Here is a 22,710-nt window from a genome sequence, read left to right as displayed (position 1 = left end):
GTAGCACACTTGAAATAAAACAATTACAGAAACCATTAAAATTAACATTTTATTTATATACATATAAACATATCCAATTAATTTATAGCAATAATAATTTCGCTAACTATGTATAGTTCCGTTCAAAAAAAAAAAACACAACAGCCTACAAAAAATATAGAAAAAACTAAATATTATTAGGATATGAAATAATTTTAATTTTTAATATATTAAGTTATAGTATGGCATTATCGTTTTACTATCACTAGAGTGATATGACTTTGATACTGCCATACTACTTTAATATAAATATTTTTTTATAAATATTGTATAAAAATTACACCGCTCTATATCGAAATCAAGTTTTTTATGGAATTAATTTTTTGTAGATTGTCGCATTTTTTTAATGGATCATTTACATATATAATTTTTTTAAGGTATTCACAAAATACAAGTTTGGCGATTTATACAATAAACTTAAGAGTTTTATAAATTTTCATTTAATAAAAAAATTAACATTTAACATCGTTTAAACATTCGAGTTCGATAACAACGAGTTTTTGAGCTTACATTTAAAAAGATTAAGAATTTCCGTCAATGGAAAGGTTTAAATTACGAAGTACCATTTTATATTTGTACAAAATTTGTATATAATTATTTTTTCAAAATTAAGAGTGAAATTAAATTCTGTTTGTTTACTACAAATGATATTGAATTTAAATTTTTCGAGACAGTCAAAAAGATATTTACTTGGATCCATCAATCCTCGGAGAAATCCTGGCGGAGAAGTTGTGGGCTTTATGCGTGGCGTCTGGCCTGGAAAGAATTCCATAGCTTCAATTCTATTTGTTAAAAATACACACAGAGAACTTCTTGATTTTTAAAAGCAGTTATGTACTGAATAAATAATTTAAACACTTATTTTTCAAAATCACGAAATAAAAAAAAGTGTTCCCTTTTTTAATGAACTATATACCTACCCAAGTTCTCTAAAATGAATTGAACAGTGAAAGATCCAATACATCTAAGATCCTTATATCTGCTATACAATTTAAATTCTTTCCAAGATCGAAAACCACATTAGCAAAAATTTATTGAATAAATTATATCGAAATATATTTTATTGACAATTAAAAATAGGCAAGTTTCCCATGATTTCTTTGAAATTTCGTTGAAAGAGTTACTGCCGAATGCCAATATAAAAAATCGTTGATATCTTCATAAGAAATTAATAAGTAAAAAAAAATTATTTGAAATATAATTGTAAATTTTTGGATAAAATCGCCGAATTAAGAAAAGTTAATTGTTAGAATATGGTAAATAGGTTAGCGCTTTCAACTTGAATAATAGCAAGTCCTTGAAAAGTATTTTTCAAGCACAAAACCACAGGGCCGTAACGAGTGTACATAGCGCTGGTGGCAAGTATTTAGCCTTATATATATCGGAATCGGCTCTAACGATTTTGATGATGACGAAAAGTACCATATTGGCAAATTTGATAAACCAAGTATATAATCCTACTATATTTGGGTCTTAATTTTCAAATTTGTGATCAAAATTAACCTAGCTCTAATAGGTTTCAAAAATGTGGAGTCCTGGTCCCAGAATTAAGCACGTAACTGATAGCTAGCGAAAAAACGACATGGAAGCTGAAAAAAAGAACCCAAAATTAGTGGTTTTCAAAAATAATTCCAATAAAATCGGATTAAATTTGTGTGTGTTATCAAAAACATCGAATTTTTTGATTGTTCTGACCCACACTTGTGTAGATGCAGATGCACCTTCGTGAATATAATCCTGAGTTCTAAACCCGACAGTACTACTTTAAAATCTTAAGACCATCCATATTCTACGGAATATTTTTAATTCGGAGATTTTATCGAAAAATTATCCAATTACAAAATTTTATTTCCTATGATAATAATTTTAATTAGAACTATGTTTTGTATTTGTGTTCTCCGATGATGGAGATGCATGTTCACCACTAGAACCAGTTGAACTAAGTGTAGTATTTGAACCATATGGATCTAACGAACTTTGAACACTCATACTTCTTCCTTGTGCGTGACGCCTGACACGATTAGGTGATAGCTTTCCGGGATCTACACTAGCTGGATCAGCCTAGAATAATGAAATTATGATAAATGATATTTTAGACATTGGTATTTAATATATAAATTAAAAGATAATTATATTATAAATACAGGTATCCAGTTATAATTGATACGAAGTGGAAATGACAGTAGGATATTACAGTAAAAAGTTATGAGATTTTATGGTTGTAATGTAAGTAAATCAAATTTAAATTACCTACGTGATTACAACTAAGAACCTACAATAAAAATGTATATTATGTGTGAATACTAAATGTAATTAATTTTGTCACTTGTATAAATTCAATTCTTATTCAGAATATATTTTTTTAAATGGGGTCCTCTCAAATTTTTTTCAATTACTATACAATCTGATAAATTTAAAAAAAATATCTTGTCACACAACCTCTATAGCATAAGCAATATAAAGAAATAAAATAAAACTGAGCTCAAAAATTTTAGGGATTAGCTAAAAATTATGTTATAGATAGTTGAAAGATGTAAAATAACATGTCAAAGCTATATATACTCATGTGGAACGCTTGGAAAAAGGGAAATAAAAAAAAAATAAACAGATTTCATCTAACAATATCTTGAAAATTATACATTAACTAAAAAAATTGTAGCTGACATAATTGTATACATTTTCATTTTGTATTCACTTTTTAGGATACGTCCTTTTTCATGTCAATACGCTGTTATGAGTGGAATCTCAAGAAAAACATCACTGTAAAGAAATTCGATTGCTTCCCGTTCCTGCGATGATTGATTAAATTGAATTTGCTTTCGAAAAATCAAAAATCCGAGTAAGCGATTTCATTTCCGTACATTATAACACTACTGACGTCTACTACAGTTTTTTTTGAAGTTCTTTTTACGATATTAAAAATAGGTTGCTTGAGTAGGAAATATTATTCCATCTTTCCATTATTAAACGTTGACTAATTCTACTCTAGTTCTCGATGAATATAATGGTTTCATATTTTATCATTCCTCATCGACGTCAGAATTTTAGACAATTTTTTCATCATTAATACGGTCCAAGAATTAATATTTTCTTTGTTATCTCAGTTCGAATGATGAATGTTTTTCATGTCGTTCATGGAATGTTTAATGCTTATTTATGTTTAATCCAAGAACCTAACAAATTTCTTTGTGTAATATCAACGTAATATTGTAATAACCGTCAGATTGTAAACTAACTAGTAAAATTGTAAATTTAACTTCCAAGAAAAGGGCAAAAACTCCGTGATAACTCTATCCAGACCAAACATAACACAATAAAATGATTTTCGTTAATATGTAGGTTGTTGAGTTAGCGCTAGTTGCGCGTTGCGTTGTAGCGCTACTTGGAGTGATTTTTGGTAACCCGTTTACAATCTGACGGAAATTAAAATATTACTTTGACATAATATAATCTGAATAAAAATTAAAAAATATTATACAAGTAACAATAGTTCTCTGTGTAAATTGATATCGTATGATTTTGGTGAATTTCGTGTAAAAAAATACATGAAGTATGTACATATACAAAGAAATATTTGATCCGATTAAAGCAAAGCATACGAACATAGGAGCCACATTTATTGAATTTGAAACATTTATTTATCATTTTATTCATTCACAAAACATTAAAGAAACGGTTAATTAGGATCTCTCCCATTTTTAAGGAATAGAACAGATATTTTAAAAGTAACAGAATTTATTTAAAATGAATTAAAATTTTAAAATTATATTTACAAAAAACACATACAAAAGTACCTGTTACAATCCTTCGTTTTGGGAAATACCCATGCACTAACTAAACAAAATACCTTAACGATGTGTGTATACCAGCGGTGTCCTATGTTCGTATATGTTACCATAGTAAAAAAATTATGATTCGCACTCGCAGCTTGATACCGGGTCGTCTAATTCAGGATCAGCCTTTGTTTTGGAAAAAAAATATACAAAAAACATAAAATATACCATCAAATAATAAAACTGTATACCTATATAATGTTTAAGAAAAATCGATTTAACAAATAAAAATAATATTAAATAATTTTACTTCCAGAAAGTACAGTTTAGGACCAGACGTAGTTATTGACTTAAATTTCATAACGGGAGAAAGGGGTTAGAGAACTGTTGTCAAGGTGATTCCTAACAAATTTTTACCCTTCAAAAATTTTCTTACTGGGGGATGTCTCTTTCAGAGAGCCTGAAAAATGTTTTTTTCGCTAGCATCTTAATATATTGAAAAATATAAATTGAGGACGATATTCAAATAAGAGAAGAATTGAATACAAAATGCAAAATTTTGTCCAACTCTTATTAAAACAATTGCAATTTTTAACATGTCGGATAGCGGACAAATTGATTTTTGCATTTTGTATTCAATCTAAAATTGGTTGCTCTAGCCTACTCAGCCTGTATTTAAATTCGTCACAGGGTATTACATTATCAATTGGAAAAAAAATCTATAATAACACACAATTGATAAATAATATTAGTCTATCCTTCGCATCTTTTTAAAAATAAATGATAGAACAAAGTTCATGTAGTCAAATCAAGGTAAAAAATCTTAACCCTCCTCAAAATTTGAGTTTTTTAAAACAAAAAACTTCTGTCCATAGCTATTTTCCAAAATCCCCCTTGGCATAAATGTTCGAATCAAATTCAACGAGATAGCTAAAAGTAAAAGTAATTAAATCAGTGTATTTTAATTTGCAAGAGTATAAAATAAATTATAACGGCATGGAAGCCTAAAAATCAAAGTCTTTTCGGGTATTTTGTTTAATGAAGCATGTATCAATTAAAAATAAAATATCCAGAGATTGGTATCGTGTTGTTTTTATCTACTAAGTGACCATATTGTCTAGATTTACTACATTATAAATAACGCGACGTCCCGTGTTTCATTTTCTTCAACATTACATACTACGTTAGTGTGAACCATAACTTTTACGTCGTTTTAAGTATTTGAAATATCAGGTTTGATTTATTTTCGATTGCTAATGAAAAATATTAAGATATTACATTCTTAAGGAAAATTGATGGGAATTTAAAAGAAATGTTGAAGTCTCCAGACAAATGAGACTATCACTTGAAGTTTCGTAAATGATTCGAAAAAACTCTTCAAGGGAATTTTTTCATTACTTAATATCTGACAACCAGCCAGACAACCAGAACATGGACTGGAAGATAAAGAAGACAAGGCAATGCCTTAATTTTTTTGATATCCAGGGTGTATTTCACAATGTCTGTGTAGGCTGCACACAACTAAATGCGGAAGGTAAACACATTGTAACACAACTTGTTATTGTGGAACTATGACAGATTTGTTAGCGCACTTTGGAAAATCATTTAAAATATAGAGGTTTTTAGTGATACCACGTGCAAGGAATGCAAAGAAAATAATGAAAACTACACTATTGTTATTTGTAACAACAGAGATCTACAAAGTCAGCTGTCATTTTGGTGGAAATTTCGATAGAGAAGCATTCTGTGGACTGTGTCCGCCATGACCTCGATAGAATTATGTAACTTCATTGATTATTTCTGCCTTCGGAAGATGAACTGCTTTTAAGAAAAATCGACCTTAGATGTAACCCAGTTGCAGCACTTTTATTATTTATTATTATTATTATTATTCTATATAAATCTTTTCTTTTAAATAACAACAATGTAATGCCTACCTGAAAATAGACAAAGAACACCCTTAAACATCTTAATAGTTTTTATTAGATTTCGAGTTTTGATGCTTTTATCTTAAAATTAAACACTTTTTTATTCAATTAAAATCTAAAATAACGTTCATATTCACTAATTCATAGCTCATTCGAATTCTACCGAGCATAATAATCATTAACATGAAAAATTGAATCGGACCAAAATATATACATGAAAATGTTCACACTGTGTTTAAAGTATAACAAACATACCCTATATTGGGGACTAATTAGATTAATACTTGTATTCCGGAACATTGAGAATACCAGTGTTAATAAGTAAGTTTGTCTTGTAGTTATTTGATGAGTCCTTACGTTACATTTTCCTCTATATCCAATGAACTCTTTAAAAATCACAAGAAGTATTGATAGGAATATTTAAATTACTAAGATATTATTATGTTAAATAAGTCTTAATTTGATAAATATTTGGAGTCGCATCTCCATTATATCAAGCCTTAATAATTGATAAATTTGTGAAAAAGTATTAGAACCGACACTGCAATGTTGCGACTTGAACACGATTTTAATTCCATATTGGAGATGCGGCTTTAATTCATATAATTACTAGGCTAAATAGAACCTATATTTAAAATTTGGTGGCGCTTTCATTAACACTATTGACATTATCAAAAATTTGTTTTCATTAAAATCACTACACTATATTTTCCCATCAAGAATACTGGAGAAAGGATATTCAATTCCGATTTAAATCAATGTTTTGAAAGAGCTCAGATTCTGAACATAAGTAGCGTATAACGTAAATTCTAATGTTCTGCGTGGCCATCCGTGGATAAACATGTAGAGTTTTTTATCCTCTCTCAAATATTCTTATTCTGGATCAACGATCAAAATAATATTAAAAATAACACGCTGTGGCTCTGTGACACACATGTGCAGTATACCAAATTTATGTACCATGCATCAAAAGCTTGGTTATATGTATATGTCGCAACCAACTACTTAATTAGCTTAATTAATAACTTTCTTAAAAATCAATAAAGTAACTTTCTTCTTAGAATTAAATCTTCTGTACCATTGTACTCTCCGAATGCATTAGTTATCCCTTTTAGAAAAGTTAAAGCATTTATTGTTATGGGTCATAAAAACAAACTGAACTTAACTTCGTGTATTTAAAACCGTGAACTAAGCATGTTCCTGTACAATTATTTATGTGTTACGGGTGGATTTTTACTAAATCTAAGTTCAAAGATAAATTAATTGTGTTCTCATTTTAAGGAATGTAAGTCTATAGTGTAGGTATTCTAGGACATAAAAATTAAACGACGGAAGATTAGCATCTATCAACCTGTAATCGAAGAGACCAAATAATTATCAAATATTTTTCTCTTTAGAAATTTTGAATTTGATTGTCGGATAGAGAATGATATATTTCTTTACGTAAACGTATCCCTTCCAAATCAAGCGATGAAGACACGGAGACAAAACAAATTTGTCTCTTTTATACGTCGAACTCTTTACCTAAGACTGAATCCTAACTACCTAATATTGAATCAAACAGAACCGACTTAAACAAAAAATTACAAAAAGTATTTTTGAAAGTAATTAATTCTAATAATTTCTTTGTAAAGACTTAATTTTGTTTTAAGTCAACGGTATTGAATCAGTTTTTAGCTACTTAATCAATTTCAGTATCTTTCTCAGTAATTGGAGTATCTGGTTATCAAAAATTTCCAGGTAGAAAAACTTTGCTATTAATACGGTGTCTTCAAATTACCGATTAGAAATACGATTAAATTCTTTCATTGGTATTTAGTTGGTTTTATGTAACATAATAAACGCGACTAAAGAACTTTTATTTCAAAAATTGTAACACACTTACCTACATTCTACGTTATTATGCGGAACCAATTAATTTGGGGATATATCGATATATCATTTTACAACTAAATAATATTACTCAAGAAATGATAGGAAGGGGTTGTTTAATAATTTGAAATCATTTTCAAACAATCCTTTAATACTTATTTATTATTATACCTCCTTTTAGTATGGATATTCCTCAAGTTTTTATTCTACGGATTTTTTTTATCTATATATTGTTTTCGGATACCTCTCTAGTAGAAATCGTTTTGAGACAAAACGTTATCATCAAAATTATTTTGCATATATTTAATTTTCAACAAAAAGTTGTTGAATAAATGTTTTTTCTACAATTAACCGTTTCGGAGGAATTGGTAAATTAATAAATAAACAGAAACTAAAGGTAGATGCTACAAATGAATACAATAATTGGTTTATCATTACCTGATATGCTAATGCATTCATAATAATGCTGTACGGGACAAGCCCTAATGGATGAATTTCGCGCATTAAAACATTTGCTGGTATTTTATGAAATTGTATGTATTCCAAAAAATTGCTAATCACATCTTTTAATGGTGTATTTGGATTGTTATCGCAAAATTTTTTTGACCACATTAAGGCTGCTTGAAATTTTGTAAATTCATCAGCACGCAACTCTTCACGTACTAATATTAACCGAACTACATGTTGTGGTAATAATGTAAATGATCCTAAATTTAACACTTCGTTACCATGTTCATCAACAAATTCTAATACTTTTTGTACTAATGATTTTGTACATTTGTATTGTATATAACGTTCAGCTGATGCTAATAATGCACAAACTGTATCCACATTTATACAACATTGCACAAATCCTGCACATGCCCGTCGTAATTCATCTAGTCCGTAATAGTCAGCTGCATTCATCACACCTGTTAAAAAAATAACAAAGCACTTAGTTGGAACAGTAAACATTAAGAACGAAATTCTGGCAGAAACAAAGGTCGAACTTGTAACTTTCAAAGTAATGATTTATGTAACAACTGTTTATACAAAAGGTAGATTAATTGCAGATTAAAAATAGGGTTTACAAATAGCCTAATCAATCTCCATGGAATAAAATGGCCGAAAAAGTTAATTTATGAAAACAGGAGAACAAAATGGGTGATCCTTATCGACGATATAATAAAATACGAAAATAAATTCTCTTACCAAGTAATGTTCTAGGCTGCAATGTAACACATCCTGTATGTATATATTCAATTAACTGCCTAAAGACATCAGGTTCGAATTCTTCAATTATTAACGTTTGATGTTGTTGTGAAGAAGGCTAATAATCAAATTATTGATTTTAAACGAATTGTATTATACAATATGTCTTTAAAAATTGTTATTTTATTATTTATTATGAAATTAATTTATAATAACATAATCAATAAATGAATATACATATTTTTTACAGAAATTTGAAGAGTATATTGTTTCTAATGTTTATTGCATTACTTACAATATCAATATAAAAAATAGCAATTGTATTATAATCTCTGTGATATTTTTAGCCAAGTTTCATTCCTTTATTGGAATTTTTATGCTAATCAAACATAGGCATAGGGTGAACAAATTGGATAACTTTTATCTGATCACCCTTCAGTATCTTGTATGGCTAATGAGCTGGCATTTCATGCCCTAAAGCATTCCGCAACTCCTCGTCAAAAAAAAAGAGGAAATTTAAACAGCTAGATGTTTTTTGTATTTAAATTGGAATATTTTTTACATTTATTAAATATAAATACTATTTGACAATCGATTGGCAGTTAGGCCCGCCGGCTGCCTAGACAGCCGCGACTCAACCATTATTAATTCGACTGTTCACAATTCCAGTCCAAATTAACCATTCCAATAAAAGAATTCACTGCGTAATATCTGACCAATTGCTTCAAAAATTACATTTAAAATGGCTAATTATAATAAAATTTAGAAAGTTTATGACGCACAATAACAGCAAATAACAGAAACATAATCATTTATTTAGACACTCTCCATTGAAATGTTGCAAAAATCAATATTTTATTATTTGAAAATATTTACATTAGGTATTTGAGATAAATGGTAGCAATTTGAAATGAAAAGAAAAAGGAATATAATTTTTATTAAATTTAATATACAATATTGAAATAGATACTACAAAATTTTGATTGAAAGTCATTACATGCAAATGGATTATCATTTTCGATTAATAACATTTACAAGTTTTTTATTTTCACGGGGTTGCATAGACATAGACGTTTTTTTGATTCAATAGTGTCACAGATTAGATTCAGTATTTAGATGCCGATCAACCGAAGCCATTCAAAAAAATTATAGCTCGCTTTTACTGTCTATTAAGACTAGATTCCATTGACATGATAGACACATACGTTAGGTCACGAAACCAACAGAAGCTACATTTGCTTTCCGTCGCAAAATAGGCGTCAATCAATATAGCTTCTGATTGGTTACTAAGGTCTAACATGTGCATTTGCCGCATCAATTAACTGGAACCTTAATAAGTTATAACCTTTGTTTGTAAAAAGCTCCAATTTATTGGCGCGCGTAAGTCGCCGTCGTCTTGGTAACTAATGAGAATCGATGTTGGATGCTACCTATGAAATAACGATAAGCAAATACTTGCGTGTTTACCACATCAATGAAGTCGAGCCTTTATTTTCGCAATGGATCGATGTGAGGCAATCAAATGAATCTAATCAATAGCAACTTCTTTTTAAAGGATCCCGCACTAATCTTATGGGAATTAGGTCTCGAACAAAAATAATCACTACTTAAATGTATATATGCGTTTTTCAAAAATATTTACTAAAAATATTTTCATTTTTTTGGTGGACTTTGGGCGCGAGTGTTTTTTAACTGTGTGCAGTATATGTGTGCAAGTGCAAACGTCCCACGCTCACACTCCAACACAATGATTATTCACATTTCAACGTCCATAACTCAAAAACGTTTGCATTTGGTCGTCGTATCTGTTGAGATCAGTCAGGATGCTGAAATCTACAAAACAGAGACCCAATCTCTATAAGATCAATGTGGGTTTATATAGTTTGGCAACCATCTCGTTAGCCATTTAAAATATATGAAGTAAGAAGAGTTTTTAGGTACGTTCTTATGTATGAGACAAAGAAATAGTCTTCAATCAATGTATTGAGTGTGACTTAAGTCGGCTGTCGTCACGTAAACACACAAACAACTAATAAATGATATGATTGAGCGCACATCACACACAATACATTGTCTGAAGACTTTCTCTTTGTCTTATACATAAGAACGTCCATAAAAACTCTTCTTACTTCATATATTTTAAAACTGTATAATAAAAACTCACAATTAGTTGACTGTTTGTAAATTAAATAAAGTCTAAAATAAAAAACTCGTCGAATTATTATATTTGATACATATAGTATGGAATAAAGTAGATAGATAAAATGTTGAAACATTTAGTTTAGGAAATGTCTTGTAATAAACGAGTGGAGTGATTGCAAACTATAAAAGGTGACTGCAAACGTATATCAATATAATATAATCACTCATAAGTATGATGAAGTAAACATTCGTAAATAAGGTTTAAGGAAATTTGTTGAAAGATTTAGTGCAATATACATGCATTCGTTTTAAATATAAAATGAAATTACTTTGAAATAATCTCTGTATAAGATATCCTATACCTACAGAGATTACATATATTACAGCTCTTATCGTCAATTGCATCAAGGTGATAAACCATGAGAAATGTTCACAATAGACCTCCGCAAATGCTAGTATTGCATTATTTTTCAGTAAGTTTTCTGCACCCGCAGAACTGATAACATGTATGTAATTACTTCCTTCAATGAGAGGAGCGGGGGGAGTAAATTCGTGTGTTATCAGAAATATCAAATAGATCGCAAATACTTCCTCTGCAGATATAATTACAACATAGATTGACAGCAGGACTATTTTCTAAAATAGCGGAGAAGGTGGTTTAATATGAATAAAATGTCAATGAAACAATTCTTCTAGGAATGATAGAACCTCACACAAAAATTTTATCCTTGATATTAAACATTGGGCGTGGGCTCAAGAACTCCATCTTGACAAAAACACAATGTTAAGAATTCTCAACAATAGGCAAGAAATGTAGGATTTCTAAAAAGTTGTTGGCCCTTAATGGAGGAACATCACTCGAGGCGGAGGGGAATGGATGTCTGCTATTGAAAGGGTCCTGGTCTATCAAGTGCCCTAGTTTTTCCAGCTATTTAAACATTCTTATACAGAACTCATATTTGAATCACGATACGAGCTACCATTAAATGTGTTTAACTGATTTGCCGCTCTCTTAGATTTTTCTCAAAGTGGACGATAACGATCCCTTGTGGGGACTAGAGGCCTACAGAGGGGTAGTAAGGCTAATTTGTATAGGATAAATGTAATAGGATAAGACTGATATAACACGTTTTGAAGTGGGCGGTAGACGAAATAAGTTTGAGAACCTCTGTCTGAGACTAACAGGTATGTACGGAAATTATGCCTACACTGTAATAACTACATGGTTTTCTTTAAACCAAAATAATTTCATTTTATAGTAAAATTTTAAATACAAATTTGTTAAGACTATCTATTATACGCTGTGCTGAATATTCTATAAAGGAATACTAATAAAAGGAATTGATTTGAAAATGTTATCAAAAATTACAATTGCTTTTAATTCATTTTCTGATAATACTGGTGTTTTACCTCTTGAATGGGAGCCAATTGTTGTGTAAAACCTCGCTGCAGGAGAAGACAGGGGAGACATCAAACAAACAAGGAATAATAACAATCAGTAGCAGTTAAATGGGTTGTTAATGGATATACAAGTAGGTAAGCATCTGAGGATTCCATTATATATGTAAATATTTGAAATTTAAGTACTCAATATTTGAAAGAAAACAAAATTTTAATTTTTTTTTTTAAATTTTCATGTTAAACTATATAAAATAATAATAGATATTTAAACTATATAAAATAGAATTGTACTGTTAAAAACCTCATCTGGTATCAGATCGGTGAAGGTCGATACCTTCTCTTAAGTATATATAATCACTGTAATAAATAAATTCACAGTGGCGTCGCTATTTAATGATGCAAAACATGCATACATTGAGAAAACACTGTCTAGGATTTTACTCTTAAACAAAAATTTTTGTCTGGCCACATCTATATAGTTACAAGATAAAAAAAAAATTAGTAATTTAGCCCCGCCCGGCATCCTAAAATCTAATATTTCGAAAACACCGGATTTCTCTACCAATAGAAACAAAATCTCTTTGCTCTTATCACTTTTAAAACTATCAACCTACCAAAACAAATCTGACAGTTAGGATTTTTATATAAAGCAAAGACTATAGGACTATGCTCTTTGATATAAAGCTGGATATCAGCTCCTTAAACATGTTCTGTCAGTTCTGTGTAAAATGAGTTGTAATAAACCGCAAACAAAATTATGTACTCCATTTTTAACCACAGAGATATTTGATAAATTTATTTTTAATTATAATATTGATGATTCATAAAAATTAATTGAAATTATAATTGGAGTTCTTTCATAATTCCCTCTGTATCTAGGGTATTTCCTGGCCTGGTCAAGTTCCTGGTTTTTTAAAGTTTACATGAGGAAAACTGCAAACATTAGGTTGTTTCAATTTTCCTCGCATCACTTGTAAAAAGAAACATTTTGTAAAACTTCTTTACTTCAATAATTAATTTTTCGATTAGGTATTCGAAATATTTTAATTTAACCTGATATTATTAACTACTCGAATATAAATCCTCAAAAAGGCCATCATTTTATTATCGTTAAAAATTGTATACAAATAATATTTTCCGGCATACTTTTGCATCATTTTAATTTTCAAAACGCTTGTAATATTATTACTATTTCCAACAATAACTTTCTTCATAGAACAAAACAAAATGAAAATTATAAAATGACATGATAATATTTACCTGTGTTGATGTGCTTTGTAAATTCAATAAAGGTTCGGAAGATCGCTTTAAAAACAATCTTAATTTATTCTCACGAGGGGGTGGTTCTTTCTTCCTTTGCGGACTAGGTTGTTGATATAATAACTTGTGGAAAACTCTATAAATAACAATATGCGTTATTACCTACATAAAATTTTACTCTTTAATTTTCCTGGATTTAATGTGGCAACGTTGCTTTTTAGACGCGTATGAGAGTATGAAAAAGTGATTTGATTGTTTAGAAAATAGTTACCAAATCTTCATTATTTTTGTTATTTTATCAAATAAACTTATTAAAATTAACAAATAGGTAACATAAAAAAATAATATCATATCTAAACACGACAAGTAGTGCGAATTATTTGTTATTTACTAAAATTCTAATTCGAAACTATTTAAATTAGGGTTATTTAATAGAGAAGTTGCGATAATTTTTTTGCCACAAATTCATATATAAATGAAAGAATAATTCATCTAAAGTATATATAAGTAGGTAATTTATTTTTAAATTGATAATTCCATTTTTTTTATTAATTATTAATAAAAATAAAGTTATATTTTTTGAATAAAATAACTTATGTGATTGGTTGTGAAGCCTTGATATCCGTTGAGGCGGGAAACCAAATGGAATTACACTAAATTCACATTTTTCGGCTTGTTTCCATGTAAATTTATGACATACTATTGTAAAAACAAGTTTATCATCTTGCATGTTATTTTAACATATATTCATGGCGTTTCTAATGCGATATGTTGACGTCATTGCAGGCATTTGAATTTACAGTTTAGAAAAACCATTTTAAATTGTAAAATTACATGAAAAATCAATTTAAACAAATTTTTGTTTAATTTTTCTTAATAAGTAATTTTTAGTTAACTTTCGCAAAAAAAAAAAAAAAAATAAATAAATAAAAAACATGCAACTTCTCTATTTACATCTAATAAAGATAAAATATTTCTTATGTTATCCAGGAAAAAATTATGATCTTGAAAATGAATGATTCATACCTGCTTCTAGATGCTAAAACAGCTTTAACTGCACATACAGGTTCTCTAGTTTCACCAACAAGAAATGTTACATCACATAGTTCTGGCATAGATGCTAAAAATTTCATATCTTCAGCTAAACCACTTTTATTTTCGAATGTACTTAAATCTGGCTCAGTATCAGCCATCGAAGACATATTTGTGAAATGAATTTTTTTTTAACTTAAACTGATCACTTTTAGAAACTGGATTTTTTTTTATTCTATTAGCACATTTATTTTTAATAACACACAATTTTTAATAATTAATTTGTAATTTTTTTTTAATAAATTTAAAAGAGTTATTTTCTAAAATAAAAATACAACCTGTTGTATTTATTTAACTATAGCCCTAGCCACAACCTGTTGATTTAAAGATTAAAAAAATACCTATGTTTTATGAATATAATTTTTTTTTACTATAATTTAATTGTATGAATATTTATCTTTTAAGCTTACATTGAATAACACGTAATTAACCACATAAAAATATAAAAAATTTGATTTATTTATGAATATAATTTTTATCAGAAAAATAATACCAGAAAGTATAAACGCTTGCGTTGTAATATTGATTTTCGTTTATACTACAGTTATTTTTAACAGTTTATTCAACAAACGTCCTAAAAAATACAAATAAACTGAAAATTAATGAAAATATGATAGCTAGCGTGTAATGAGTAGAAATTCAATTTATGAAATTTCCCATTGCAAAGTGGGCTATTCTACAAAAATGTGGAAAATACAAAAAAAAAAAAATTTTAAATCTACAGTGTGCGCATTTTTATTTTCGTTATTTATAGGAATATCGATTTGAAATTTTGCGCAGTCATACAGGGTGATAAGATACTTAAACAAAAACAGAATTTGAAAATTTTTGTTTTTTTTTTTTTTGAATTTTGTAAATTTCACTTGTTTTTTTTTTTTTTTTTTAATCTTTTTCGAATATAGTATACAATCAAGTATTCAGGTCCGAAAAGTTCCAAAAAAGTGTGTCGCGATCACTTGATAGGTGGCTCCCTTTATTGAAGTTAGGTGAGCATAAATAACTTGGTATTTTAATAGAAATTAAAGCCAAAATGATTGTACTACCACTAATATAAAGTATAAATTTGTAAAAAAAAAAAATCAATATATTATAATGAAACTTACCAGAGAGAAATGAATATGCAAATAAATTATTGCATAGTTAGTTGTTGAACACCTGTATATACTGAAAAATAATTTTATACTGTATAAAATAACCATTATTCATTCATATTTATTTTAGGTGAAATATATACAAATATATATAATAAAATATCGTTTTTATCAATTTTTTTGGTTTAATTATTATTATTCAATATTATACCTTTATCTTTTATCCTTTACATCGATTTCAGGAATATCAAACAGAACCTACATTTTTAACAAAATATTAGTACAATTATTCATTTATAGGTAATTTTATTGAACAAAGGTGAGTAAAAAGAAGTATCTAATGGGTAAGTTTAATGAAAAAAGGTCAGTAAAAGAAAAATAAGTACTAAGTTTAAGAAAACAAGTTATTGAAAACAGATGAGTAAAATCTATCTATATTATTATTATTTATATATAAAATATGTCGAAGGTGGAGTAGTGGGTAGCTCAGTTACCTTTGGTTTCAAGTACATCGGTTCGTATCTAGCATTGCCCCGATTAATTTTTTATTAAATAAATTATTTTGCCGAGATAAAGTCATTTTTTTAGATAATTGTTACGAGAACCAAAAGCGACAAATAAGTATGAGAGCGTGGTATATGTTATGTAATTTTAATTCCCAAACCCTGACAGAAGAGTGATGTATGACATAAATAGGAAAGTGGGACTAACATTGTTTTTTTTTATGAAATGACATGTTCTCCTATTACAAAATCTTATAAAATTTCATTTAACAAAAATAAATTTTAGCATGTATAAAAAATAAAAAAGCAAGCAAAATAAGTATTTTTTAAATATTTTGTAATAGGCGAATATGTTATAAAAATAAGGATAAAATTCTTCTATTAAAAAGTTTCATATTTTAGTTTCATAACCCAGCCATTTTTGTACATATTTTTAATATTTAGTAACAGGATAACATGATTTTAAAGATTGAAATATATTTATGAATATTTAAATTTCCACCCCCTGACAGAATAGTGATTTATGACATATGACTGACGTTATTTATGACATATGACATTGATGTTATTTATAGCATGAGGGCGGATTTAATAGATAATTTTATCTATAAAAAGAGTGGAAAATTTTTAACATCAGGAAAAATTAATTTAATTTTAAAAGTAAAAAAACAACCACACCAGGATACGAACAAGCATACCTTGGTATCATAGGCAAGTGCTATACCCACACAACTACCCAGCTTATTTTTAACAGTACAATTAATTAACTTAACACTTACCTTTACCGTATTTAATAATACTTTTAAGGGTTAGAAATTAGAAATGTGCAGATTCAAAAGAAAAACATCAAAAATTAAAGCATTATATTTTTTAAATAATACTAAAGAAAATTTTGAACTAACTACATAAGACAAATTATAAAAATTATCATATTATTATTAAATCCGGACATATAATTATTAATAATTCCAGACAGTTTCGGTAGTGTCTAATTAAAGGATAATCATCACCGACTGACATCTTCAAAAAGGTTCGTTTCCATAATACCACAAGCCACAAGTGCCACTTGTTGAAAGTTAACTCATCTTTTTTAAAGTTGGTTTTATACTTATGGGTAGTACACATTTAAAAAATAAGCTAGTGAGCCATTCAGGCTTCCGTACAATAGTGCAATCATGATCATATTTGATTTGACAGATCAAATTGATGCGGTCTACTGTTTGGTCTACTGATTATAAAAAAAATTCGAATGGTAGAACTTATTACCTCGAATTTTTTATTTTAGTAAACCATACTGTCTATTAAAACAAATAAAAACATAAATATTAACTTAAAGTAGCAATATGGCTGGAAATTTTTGGCAAAGTTCACATCAGTAAGAATACGCGAAATTAATTAGGTTATGTTTTTAAGCCGATGATAAATATTTTTCTTTAAATTTCAGCCAACAATGGATATTAGACAAACAAGATTTAATTCGAGAAAGACAACACGATTTATCAATTCTTAATGAAGAAGAATATCAAAAAATATTTATTTTTTTTGCCAATTGTACGTAATCAATTTATTAGAATAAATATTCCGGTAAACGATAAATTGGTTCACCGTCATTGGCGTTTAAATCGATTATCAATTGATTTTGTAAAATTATATTAGATTAACTTAAAATTTTGTTTTTAGTGATACAAATTTTGGGAGAACAATTGAAACTACGACAACAAGTTATTGCCACGGCGACTGTATATTTTAAAAGATTTTATGCAAGAAATTCGTTAAAATGTATAGATCCACTTTTGTTAGCACCTACATGTATATTCTTAGCTTCAAAAGTTGAAGAATTTGGTGTTATATCTAATTCAAGACTGATTACAACATGTCAGAATGTTTGTATGTTTTATTTCATATTCATATTTATGTCATTTATCCAGTCAAATTAGTCCGGTTACAAAAATTCCCATAGAGCTAAAAATTGGTATGAATGTTCAGAATACTATTATAAATGATTCATGAAGGTTATAAAGAAGGAGAACGATCGCTACGTGTTAAAGCATTAGCGCGCCTGTCCCTGAAAATTTGTAGAATTTATAGTTCATTTTTCAGCCACCAGCCGCGCTGACATCAAGAAGTAGTATCTGCGAAATTAGCTGTTTATGAGTACAAGTAGATGAAGTTAGTTGCATAATGTACAAATTGATATATCATTTCAAATTAGCGTACAGCAGAGCCCGCTTTTATTGATACTACTTAGCGGTCGCAGCCCCTCACTTATTTTATCCATATTTCGGGGACAATATTTTCTATAGCGATCGTTCTCCTTATAACCTTTATGAAATGAATTGTGAAAAGTGCCCATCAATCCCCTTTGTGCAAAAAATTTTATTGAGGGGGAAAGTTTGCAAAAATAGGCTTTTCGCGTTTTTCAGCAAAACGATTTGTTTTACAGCCAAAATAGTTCTGACAAAAATTATAGATAATCCGATTCTCTACCAAAAGTGTCTCTACACCTTTTTTCATAAGTATTGCCATTTTCGTGATATAGCGGTTCAATTAGCGGTTCAAAGAATTGAACAAGTTATTTTTTTCGTGATATATTTTTGAATCGTTATACGAGTAAAAATATGAGGACTTATTTTTGATGAACCAGCTTCTTCTTCTTGGCGCTGTCTTTTCACAGCATCAATGCTACTCTTTCGAATATAATTTTTTCGACACTGCACATAAATTTTTACAGATGTCTGGTCTTTCAGCTACTCTGAAAATTCACCACCTCTTTCAATACTTACGACTAACAGTATTTTGTGGAGTATGAGACCTTTGAAACGAGGCAGATATACGAGCATCACCACGGTGATAATTGAATGGAAGACAGATGTTACTCAGGCCATGCTACTAAATAAAAATAAGGACGGAGTTCTTGATGTTGATTTATATTCTAAAAATTTTATAATTTGTATGTATAAGATATAGGGACTCATATTTTTAGTCGTATAACGGTTCAAAAATGTATATGGCAGCACTTATGAAATAAGGTGCAGAAATACATTTTGTAGCAAATTGAATGATCTACAATTTTTGTCTGAACTATTTTTGTAACCTTCAAAGTGTAATTTGACTGGATAACATTTCATTCTTTGCCATGTAATTAAAATGATTGTTTTTCTTTAAATTACAGTAAAAAATAAATTCAGTTACGCTTATAATCAACAAGAATTTCCATATCGTACAAATCATATACTAGAATGTGAATTTTATTTATTGGAAAATTTAGATTGCTGTCTAATTGTATATCAACCATATAGACCTTTATTACAATTAATACAAGATATTGGACACGAAGAACAATTATTATCATTAGCTTGGAGGATTGTGAATGATTCACTGCGTACTGATGTTTGTCTATTGTATCCACCGTATCAAATTGCAATTGGTAATTCTACAAATTTTACAATTTTTAGATTTATTATGTCCATAAGTCGGGGGCTCATTTTAACATGGAATAACTCTTTATAATTAATTGTAAAAAATTCCCTAGGCCTACGCTTAAGGAATCTTAAGTCAAAATATTAAAATTGTTTGATTGTATAAAGTTATTCCATATTTACCGAGTCAAGGAATGGCTACGATAAACCCATCTTGATTACTAGGCTTTTTCTTTTACTTTCAACTTCATATTATGGTGATCTCTGATGATCCCACTTGTAGGGCCTTTATGGAGGACGACGAAACCCCCATACATGTTATTTGCACCTGCAGAAATCTGCTGAGCGTCAGATTCAAAATGTTCAGTCCGAAACATTGATCCATCAATGGGAGAGATTCCGACGAAGAAGCTGTGGGCTTTCTGCGTGATCTCTGGACTCGACAAAATCCTACGGCTTCATGCTTTTTTAATAGCATCTCTTACCCGATGACGAATCGTCTTCGGGTGACTGGTTGTTCTCAAGGAGAGGGCACAGAGGACCCATTGGTCTAGGTGCTTGGGACTCACTTGCGGTACTCCTCTTAGGTTTTATTATTATTATTATTATTAAATCATTCCATTTTAAAATGAATCCATAACTTTTCACCCACAATCTACAGTGATGCCAGAGCATTTCGAACAAAAAACGGTAGAAATAACGAAAACTCTGTATTATTTACTTAAATTCAAATTATTTATCGAATTAATAAATTCATAATTCACAAAATTAATGCTATACAATTACAAAAATTGTTTAAAATTAAATTCAAAATATCAGTCGAGGCGCGAAAGCTAATGGCTCAGTATGATTGTAAATTCGCCACTTAAATAATAAAAAATCGTAGATTACGAAAAAACGGTATAACGAGCAAAACAAGGTAGATTTACTGTCTGTTTTAACGAGAAATCGGGCAACACTGCTTGAAGATATTTTTTTCTAAAAAACTTATATTAAGTTCTATTACTTGCCATTTAAATAATTACTATTCATATTTATTTTAGGATGCTTACAAATTGCTTGTGTAATATCACAAAAAGATCATAAAGGTTGGTTTGCAGAATTGAATGTTGATATTGAGAAAATACAAGAAATAGCTAGGTATATTATAAATTTATTTGAATTATGGAAAACTTATGATGAAAAAAAAGAAATTCAAAGTCTATTAGCGAAGATGCCAAAACCGAAACCATCACCACAAAGATGAGAATTAATTAACATGAATCATTTCGATTGATTCTTATTAGAATTTCAATTTTATATTCAAATTAAGGAGATCCACGTAGAATAACCAGTCATTTAATCAAACTTGCTAAAAATTTGTAAACTAATTCTACGTTATTTAATGATTAATAAAAAAAAATTAAAAAACAGTAGGTTTCTCAGATTTTTAATGAAAAAATTAGTTTTGAAAATTTGAAATTTTACATGTAAATGGGGATCAATCCAGTTGTGTCTTTTAATATCATACAGTATGTCAACAAATTTGACAAGCCCGTACTATGTCACGTCCGTATAAAAATTTGAATTTCCGTTTTATAAATTTTTAAATGCCCTCACTGAATTTGTACTTTTATTAATTAATTTTAAGTAATTAAAAAGATATTAATTACTAAAATAATGGTTTAGTTGAAATGTCCAGTCATTAAAGTTACGGAAGAAAAATATTTGAACAAAATTTAAATTTCATATATATTCCCTAATTCAATATGATTGAAAAAAATAATAAGCTTTTGATTAAAAAAAATAAGAAAATTGGGTTTCTCAACGAATTACGGAGTTATTTGATATTTTTTATGAAAAATAACACATTGATCATATTATACTTCCGACTTCTAAGCATAATATTTCAGTTTACAACACCGCCTGCCATCAAAAATATTTACATCATTAAATTTATTTATATAATTCGTCGAATCTTTATTTTAAACTTGTTTTAATAAAATCATAATCTGCCCGTAGATTGTGTGGGTTTATTTGGGACATGTTTACAAACAATTAAAATTTTGAGATTATGAACTCCTTGAGGTGTTGTACAACACCTAGTGATTAAAATGTACTATATTTTTTTATTAATCAATTAAGTGTTAATAATTGTCTAGCGATTAAATTTTTTTGAGTTTCACATGAAATATAATAAATAAATTTAAAAATAATTTATTAGGCATATTAAAAAAGGGATTCAAAAGTTTTATTTGTTTATGGAATTGTTTATATTAGGATGGATCTCCTTAATTATTTTGAAATGTTTTAGTCCTGTAACTTGTATTTTTAATTTCTAACATGTTTTATGTTGATTCTAAATACAAGCTAGAAGATATTATTTAACAGAAAATTTTTTTTTCTTTAACAGAATGTATTAGTTTAAAGAAAAAGCACTTGAATATTTTTTCAAATGTTTGTATCTATATAAAAAAAAAAAAACAAAGTAGGTTTTTAAAGCACACAGTTTAATTTAAGTGGTTATTTAGCAAAAATATCAATTCGAATCATTTAAATTGTACTATTAGGTTCGAAAACACACTTTAGAGTTCAAAAAGATGGCCTCGGTACAGCTCTTATAGAGAAAGGTAAAAAGTACTTGAGACGGGATATTAAACTCGGATAACACAAGACCTTACATAGTTCGGTAAAATTTAAAAAAAATAAAGCCAAAAATAGAATTTTTAATAGAAAAGTTTTAACAGATCTCAAATATTATTGAGAAAATTTTCAATGATCGCTTTTTTCGGTCGAACCGTTTTAGTGAATGTTTTAACAAGAAATCTTTTGACTTTGCCTATTTAATATTTTACGTGGATTTTGGAAATAAGTAGTGTATTTTACCCTTTCAATGAAATAAATCATGAGTAATTATTCCCGGTTTATATACATCAAGGTATACTAATTTTAGTCCCAAGTTTGTAACGCTAAAATTATTGATGATACGAACAAAATTTTGGAATAGGTTTGGTTTCTAA

At 28.5% G+C, this 22,710-nt stretch overlaps 2 protein-coding genes across 4 annotated transcripts; one reads left to right on the top strand and one right to left on the bottom strand.

Annotated features, from left to right (window-relative positions):
• Positions 1 to 1,636: 1,636 nt before the first annotated feature.
• LOC123291520 (serine-enriched protein) lies at positions 1,637 to 14,834 on the bottom strand. Of its 3 annotated transcripts, XR_006534965.1 has the most exons (7): positions 14,633 to 14,834; positions 13,607 to 13,742; positions 12,356 to 12,391; positions 8,804 to 8,921; positions 8,051 to 8,523; positions 3,887 to 3,998; positions 1,988 to 2,100 (listed from the first exon to the last, which is right to left on the bottom strand). XR_006534965.1 is itself a non-coding variant. In XM_044871830.1 (6 exons), exons 1-6 carry the CDS (start codon positions 14,806 to 14,808, stop codon positions 1,906 to 1,908), a joined length of 1,134 nt encoding a protein of 377 aa, XP_044727765.1. In that variant the 5' UTR covers positions 14,809 to 14,834; the 3' UTR covers positions 1,637 to 1,905. The 3 variants fall into 3 exon arrangements, 2 of the variants coding, with proteins under 2 accessions (XP_044727765.1, XP_044727766.1); XM_044871830.1 differs by lacking the exon at positions 3,887 to 3,998 and having other exon boundaries at positions 1,637 to 2,100; XM_044871831.1 differs by lacking the exons at positions 3,887 to 3,998; positions 12,356 to 12,391 and having other exon boundaries at positions 1,637 to 2,100.
• A 2,675-nt stretch (positions 14,835 to 17,509) lies between these two features.
• LOC123294050 (cyclin-C) lies at positions 17,510 to 21,300 on the top strand. The gene is made up of 5 exons (XM_044875119.1): positions 17,510 to 17,667; positions 17,737 to 17,843; positions 17,973 to 18,179; positions 19,465 to 19,719; positions 20,755 to 21,300. Exons 1-5 carry the CDS (start codon positions 17,636 to 17,638, stop codon positions 20,955 to 20,957), a joined length of 804 nt encoding a protein of 267 aa, XP_044731054.1. The 5' UTR covers positions 17,510 to 17,635; the 3' UTR covers positions 20,958 to 21,300.
• The last annotated feature ends 1,410 nt before the right edge of the window (positions 21,301 to 22,710 follow it).

This window comes from Chrysoperla carnea, chromosome 2, assembly GCF_905475395.1.
Source record: "Chrysoperla carnea chromosome 2, inChrCarn1.1, whole genome shotgun sequence".
NCBI lineage: Eukaryota > Metazoa > Arthropoda > Insecta > Neuroptera > Chrysopidae > Chrysoperla > Chrysoperla carnea.
This window is presented reverse-complemented; position numbering and strand designations above follow the sequence as displayed.